Source organism: Pollachius pollachius, assembly GCF_949987615.1.
Source record: "Pollachius pollachius genome assembly, chromosome: 19".
Taxonomy (NCBI): domain Eukaryota; kingdom Metazoa; phylum Chordata; class Actinopteri; order Gadiformes; family Gadidae; genus Pollachius; species Pollachius pollachius.
This window is the reverse complement of record NC_136952.1, coordinates 2993361-3001007: the sequence shown is the minus strand read 5'-3', so window position 1 is coordinate 3001007 and position 7647 is coordinate 2993361. Positions and strand designations below refer to the sequence as shown.

The following is a 7647-nucleotide window of genomic DNA, read 5'->3' as shown; positions in this document are numbered from 1 at the left end:
CGTGTACCTGCTCGCGCCCAGTACGCGTGTGTGTAGTGTGTGTTGGCTTTGTGTAGTGTGTGTGGGCTGCGTGGACCTGCTCGCGCCCAGTAAACGTTTGTGTAGTGTGTTTGTAGTGTGTACCTGAGAGCGCTGTGCTGGTTGGCCACCCTCCCCCAGCCTGCCGCTGGCCGTTCCTTCCTGTCTCTGCATCGCTCCAACAGTCGGTTCACATCAACCTGTCAGGTAGCAGTTAGGGCAGCTATTTATTATTGAATGAATAATACACATCATTCAACACAGCAATACCGTAGGACAGAACCCCGCAAGGAAACGTGGATTCATAGTCAGGTTTGAAATGTTGCGCCTTCAGATCCACTGCTGATGACAATGAGGATGATGATGATGCAGAGTTCAAATTCCTTGATTAGATCGATGGAAAACATCAGAGCATGAAAAACGGCTAAACGATCCAACATAATTATTATTACTGGACAATACTGACTTTGCCGTGCAATGTTCACAAAGGGAACCTAACAAAACAAGAATAACGATCATTTGAATTTGAATCAAATGGCTTATCACATTCATAACAAAACAGGATTACCGTTTTAAAAACCTGGCCTGTAGTGCGACATTCAAATTGATCGAATTTCTTGGCACATGAAGGGAATAGCGATCAGAAACCGCAGCTGGTCTCAATCCCTACTCTATTTGTGCAAGATGTGATCCGTGTGTCTGTGATGTATGTGTGTTTGAGTGCAAACGCACGTGCAGGTGTGTGAACCTGTTTTGGGTTCTTCGTCTGGGTTTTTGTGAGTGGACCAATTACAGCCCATGCTGCTGCGTAAACCTAACCTTGCGCAAGGTTACCATTTTTGGGAGACGCACGTCAGGCCCTAGCGGTGGACGCAAGGAGGGTCCGCAAGGACGTAATGGGTCCGTAAACCCCCTTGCGTTGCATCGACGTGGACCCATAATCAGCCCTTAACACCAGTGTGTTGTTCGAGGATGCAGTGCGCATCGTAGCCGACGGAGAACGGGGGGGGGGGGGGAACGTGTTGCAGGCAGGTTGGCTCCGCGTAGCGCTGGAACCAGGCCTGAGAGCACTTTCCCCTCCACATGTCCCGACAGTTCAACCTGCTCCCTATTAATTATATTCACTACTCCCGAGCCACAAGCACCACACAGTGCAGACATAGCATAGGGTCTGCGTCACCCGTAACACATTTCTCTTAACATGGTCCTCCTGGGCCACCTTCTCCACTCACCCCCCCCACCCACACACCCCCACCCCCTGCTATATCCAAAGTTTTGTACAAAGTGAATAATTCCCTTTTTATTTTATAATCTGAAATGTTATGTTTTTATAAATATTATTTATTATACAATGTATATATCTGTATGACTGAACTAAGATTATATATTTGAAGAACAAAAAAGATGCATTGTCTTCTGGTCTTGATTCAGTGTGTTGTTTTCTAAAGACAGGTAGGCATATTATCAGACGTGGGCTGTAGGGAATAGGAATATACTGTACTCGTAATCGGAAGATTAGATAGAAAGATAGCTTGTGGAAAGAGGAATTACGACGTTATTAACGTCTTGTCACCGTTTGCTAGAACATCAGTAGATATTAATGATAAACTCCCACACATTTGAGCATTCTAGCCTAGCACTATCAAGATAACCTTGACAAGAATTAAGTTAGTACCGGCTCATATAGGACATCGATGACCCCCTCCATTTTGGAAGCATAAGAGCATTTGCAGTTAGCTATTTTGTTGGCAGTTAATGTATGTGTCATTGCTTCCTAATTTATAATGATTTGATTCATCATTATGGGGATCCATTGCTGTGTTTTAAACTGCCACAGCGTTTCTCATGCAAGACGTTGCTAAACAAAGTCCTCATTAGCTAGGTTACGGTATAATATCAAAATCGATTTAGGACTTTACGGTAATACCGCCCTCTTGAGCCCTCTCAAAATGGTGGAATATCGATAACAAGAATTCCAATTCTTGATCCAAACTGACGCTCAAGCTGAACTAAAACACTGATATAGACAGCAGTAATGTCCAAGTATAGGCCTAGTTAGCGCCTTATGTGCCTCCCCTGAGCCGTAGGAAAATGTACGAACGATGTCGCTATGGAGTCTCACCGTCAAATCCGCCTAACGTCTCTGGTCTGTTCAACCGCTTCCCAACGTTGAAGCCATTAAAGTTCTCCCGCCATGACTCGCGAGCAGTGTTGCCAGATTGGGCCAGATTGGGAGGGAAATCTGGCCAAATCTGGCAACACTGCCCGCGCGTTCTCGTGAAACCTCGGGCGCGGTGTCTTTGTTGAGACGCTGCGAGACAAACCGTTAAATCCCCGCCTTGTTTCCCGCCGTCGTTCATACCTGAATACTCTGAACCCGTCCGCCGTCTGGATGTCGGTTAAAACCGACGGCTCGACACAAGAAAGGCAGTTAAATGTTTGTTTCTCAGCGTGTCAACACACTGTCAGCACAGTGGGGACAGTGTTTTTTTTTTCTCCAAATAAATGACATTGGAAAGTGGTGAAAGAGACCAATGAAGATCCAACCGAAAAACTGCAAGAACCATGCAAATACATACAATTCATCAAATAAGCAATATATATAGGGTGCCATGCCGTAATTCCGACGCCTCATTGTGCCGACGTCTCAATGGTCCGAAATATTTCCCATTAGATCGACATGCCACTATGCCGACGGTTCAATGTTACGAAAAAGGAACCCATTGTTCCGAAGGGCCGTTTGTCCGATAAGTCAAACAAGAGGCGCAGTAGGCCGACGGTTCAATATGCCGAATAGGCCTACATATAGAGTTTTATCTCTCTCTCTCTCTCTCTCTCTCTCTCTCTCTCTCTAAGCACCACAATACAACCTAGGCCTACATATCACGTTCACGATGAATATTGGAGAGCAAAGTGACAACGCTTCACTTCATTTCGACACAGTGTTTCAGCACCATGGACAGATTATGGACAATTAACTTGATTCAAACAGAATCTTGAATCTCTATGAAAATGTCTATTTTAAAATATATACACAGGAATGCATATGTTTTACAACACCCACGGAAGAAAGTGAGAGAGAGAGAGAGAGAGAGAGAGAGCGAGCGCGAGCGCGATGGGCCTAACGCGCCTCCTTTTTGAAAACCAATGGGTTCCGTTTTCGTAATATTGAACCGTCGGCATAGTGGCATGTCGATCTAATGGGAAATATTTCGGACCATTGAGACGTCGGAACAATGAGGTGTCGGAACGACGGGCAGGCCCCATATAGGGCAATATATAAACTAGCAAGCTAGCATTATGTTGGAATAGGCACACAGTGTTGGTTAGCCAAAGCACTTTACTAGTTAAAGTTCAAATCTCAGTCATAAATAATCATGATTGTAATATTTATATATTTATAAGTCTACTCTCAAAGTAATGTACAGGCAGTTTTCAAAGCGAACACATGCATTTCCAGACCAAAGAGTCTCACGTTTAAACTATGGTCAAATATTTAGGCATATTAACTTATATATCAATCATCATACACGATTGGCATAACTGGCATGCAATGTAGGCCTATTGAACAGAACGCAACAAACTTGGTCATACATGTATTATCAAAATCATTTAAACGTTTACCAGGATAAATTGTAAGGCTAACTTCAATAAAGAAAAACATATCAAATTATCAATAATACAAATTGATATGATTCATTTCCACTCCAAACCAGTATTGCTTAACCTAAACAGAAAGTGTCAAGCCATTCAAAACTGAAAGATGATTCATCGCTGTGCCTTAATCACAAGACGCTTAGAGTTGTGTATGTAGTATGTCTTACCGGTGTTCCCAGAATCCATTTGGCCTACCGTTGGTCTGAGGTACAGCAGGCCTAATGAGGAGGGTCAACTACCAACTAACTAACCACTGTGGACCGATTAACTATTGCCACAATACTTAACACAGTGAGGAGTTATTAATGACATAACATTCACTTCATTCCAGAATTAATTCAGGCGCAAAGTAGAGGCAGAAGATTCTGAAGAGTCATGAAAAATACAAACGTGGTTCACCCAGGAGTATAAACCAGGACAAAAGTAGGGTGAACTAAAGAGGGACATGAATCAGGACCTTTCCTTCTAAAGATACCATCTCCCTACAGGCAGAAGAACCATAACCACCTCCGGTACCTGCAGGTATTGAAGGAGAACCTTCACAGAAATACCCCAAAACATTATTAAATTATGTGCTTTCCCAACCGAAGCTTTAAAAAAGAAATGCAAAATTGAATCAAACTCTTTCATTTCTCGAAATAGCTTATTTATTAAAATAACACATGTCGAAACACAATTTTAAAGAAGATAATAATAAATTGAGTAGCGTGATTAAGATCAAAAAAAAAAAAAATCCTGGAATGATTTTTATTCCAACAGTTTCGGTTTAAGGCACAAATGAAGAAAATGCTATCACCATCACCATGGTTACCATTTAAATTATAGTCATCATTTTGTCATTAAAAGTAAAAAACCCAGGGAGTGCGAGATGGAGCCTGTGTGGTTGCACATCAAATGGACTTCATTCCTCAGAATATCAACAGAAATAAACAGTGGTGATCCATGGACCCCCGCCACATCGGTCCTGGGGGGCCTGCTGGTGTGTGAGGGTGTAACAAGGGGGTCGGGATCGGGGAAGAGTCCGAGAAATAGAACCCATGTCCCTCACCATCCTTTTCCCTCTCCGTTCGAAACGCTGATGTCTGAGAGATCGAGAAAGAAAAAGAAAAAAGTGAGAGTGTCTCCGAGCGCATTCGCCTCGTTACCGACGCAGGCGGCTGAGGCGTTTTTAGTTTGTCCGATCTTTTTGACCATTCCTTTGTTGGTTACGTCACAGATATAAAAGGACCTTAAAGGTGACATAATATACCACCAGGTGGAAGCCATTGCAAGCCGTTCTGTAAATCTGCTTCTGACACCACAAGTGGGCGTGTCCACCTAGATGTGTGCTGGAGAGGAAGAGGCCGATTTTCCAAGCGGCTTGCAAAGGCAAATCACACTCACACCTGGTGGTATAATATGTCACCTTAAGTCTTTAGGCTTCCTGTAGGCATCCTTATATGGTCACGCAAGTCACTTAATACATAAATAGTCACATAAGCAAATAGATAGCCTAGCATCATTATTTGTGCACTGTGTGACTTACAGAGGGAATCTTCCTCTATGTGACGGCGGCTGCACGTTTAGCCTAGAACGTAATATCCGCATGAGATCTGTCGGAAATAAACAACACATGGTCATGAATCGGAGCCATTATAAATGGGTTGTACGATAATGTATGCGTGTACGTTCTACTTACATTCCTTGGTCGCTGAGCAGACTGAGGAACTTATTAACTCTGAATCGAGGCTCCATCTGCAGGAGACGAGGCAGGAAGAGGCATCGTTAGCGTGAAGCTATCTGAACATAACTGCGATAAAAACTGAGTGAGTTAAAGAGACAGCTGAATGAATGTTGGGGCAATTTTGAAAAGTGGCAATTAGCCTCCGGAGCAAATGCTTTGGTTTTGAAAGAACAGGATTCAAACAAGAGGGGGGTGGGGGGGTGAAATTCATGGCAGACTATGCAATAACTTATGCCTGGAATCGCCCTGGGCCATTGGAGTTGGGACATGGGAGCAGTCAGAAGCATTGGAATGAGAAAAAAATAGAAGATAAAAGTGTGTGTGTGTGTGTGTGTGTGTGTGTGTGTGTGTGTGTGTGTGTGTGTGTGTGTGTTCGTTCGCGCGCACACTCAACGCTGTGTGCAGCATGTCTCGGCAAACTCTGCCTCATATTTTCTGAGGCCTGTGTGTGGGCGTGGGCGTGTGTGGAGGGGATGCAGAGTGCAGAACATGGCTGCTGCTGCATTGCTGCATACCACAGCAATTACACAGCATCCCGCCTCAACAAACAGGCCTTACACATCACCAACATACCACAAAGTCACGGAGTCGCACAGGGTCTAAAGCCCTAACCCGACCACATGTCAGTGTGTTGTCCGGACTCCTGCAGCTCCGTGACCGGGCCTGTTTACAGGCTGTCCAGATCAAGACCCATCAGCGCGCTGTAGAGAGATGGACGGAGCGACCACATCCACGGAATAAACAACCCTGGTGTGGTTTCCTCTGGTCGAGGTGAGCACCGACCGAGGTCTGGACGGCTCGACTAGAAGGAGACGTTTGAGGAGCGCTGGTGGAAACCTCAGTGACAGGCCGGGCGTGTGGAGGAGGCCAGGGCGAACCGGAGCCCCGACCCAAACAATGTCCTGGAGAGGGATCCCACCGCCGGTGGGTTTGGAACGTCACCCGGCACGGCCCCGGCGCAATTAGGGCCCCGGCCCGGCAGGGCTGTCAGATGTGGAGATAAGGACTGTGGTGGTCCCGCTCTGCAGCCTCTGGCGGTCCGCTGCTGGCCTCCAACGCCGTCGGATTGAACACTCAAAAAGCCTTTCCAAGTATAAACTAAGAAAAGCAAAGAAGACGAATTAGCGCAAACTGTGAAGCCAGATGAACGGTTTGGCGTGGGTGTTTTTGACGTCTCTGTTAATTCACCGCTGGGACACGTTGGATGCAGCCTCTTCCACTTCCTCCTGACACGTCGACGGGTGCCGACGGGCCTTCAAGCCGGGGGGAACTCAAACCCTGAGTTCTGCAGAGAGTGGTCTCCCTTCTCGCTCAGAAGGCCAATTGATGGGCTTCAGGGGGGGAACTGGTTTGGAGAGCTACGAACGTGTTCCCGTAATGAGGAAGAGGACGATGAGGAGGATGGTGGTCCACGACCCCGGGCTAATTGATTGCAGTTTGTTGTGTCTGAGGCTGCTGCATGCGCCGCTGATGTGGCCCAGATGTGGAGAGGAAGAGCAGACTGACAGCTGGGACGCAGGATCTCAATCAATTATTTAGCTGCTGAACAGTTCACACAAGTATGTGTGCATGCACACATGTGTCTGTGCATAACGGCTGGGCCGGGGGCACTGGTGGAGAAGACGTCCCACAGCAGAACCACTGTTCTGGTCCCTCCTTTGTGGACCAGGACCCAACGACTGCCTGAACCATTTGTCACTGAAAAAAATCCCTCAACACCAAAAGCAAAACTTAACCATCCTTCCCCCACTGGCTGTACTTAACCAAATACCTCAACTTCAGCGTCCATATCAATAAACGAAGCTAATGCCTAAATTCCAAGCAATCTTCATTGAAAAAAAACGGTGTTTATCTTTAAATAATAAGGTCATTTCTAAGTGACCCCAGACGTTTGACTCGTGTCCCTCCCGGTGTGAGGCCCTCACCTGCGCGGCCATCTCAATTAGCATCAGCAGCTTCTTGATGCCGATGGACAGACGCTTGCCCTTCACAACCTTGGCTATGCTGGCCCGTTCATCCTCCTGGAAGCTACCCAGCAGCTGTGGTGGGGAGAGGGGGAGAGAGGGGGATGGAGGGGGGAGAGACAGTAAAAAACATTGTAGAAAGGAGGCATGAGGTCAGCATCTGTAAATGGTTATTTCTTCATTTGAGCAACGTTGTAAGTGGTATTTATCGAAATAATATAATCCCAAATTCTACACAACAGGAGCCTTCCTAAATCATTTCAACAGATCACATTGAAGATGCGT

General features: G+C 46.0%; 1 protein-coding gene across 1 annotated transcript in view; it reads right to left on the bottom strand.

The window, feature by feature from the left end:
- Positions 1-4280: 4280 nt before the first annotated feature.
- Positions 4281-7647, bottom strand: part of LOC307090125 (vesicle-fusing ATPase-like) — a 24283-nt gene continuing 20916 nt past the window's right edge. Inside the window, exons 19-22 of the mRNA XM_079756673.1 lie at positions 7324-7437; positions 5354-5409; positions 5201-5267; positions 4281-4757 (exon numbers count right to left, since the gene is read on the bottom strand). Of these exons, the coding sequence (XP_079612799.1) occupies positions 5243-5267; positions 5354-5409; positions 7324-7437 (195 nt within the window). The 3' untranslated portion in view covers positions 4281-4757; positions 5201-5242. The remainder of the gene's footprint in view (positions 4758-5200; positions 5268-5353; positions 5410-7323; positions 7438-7647) is intronic.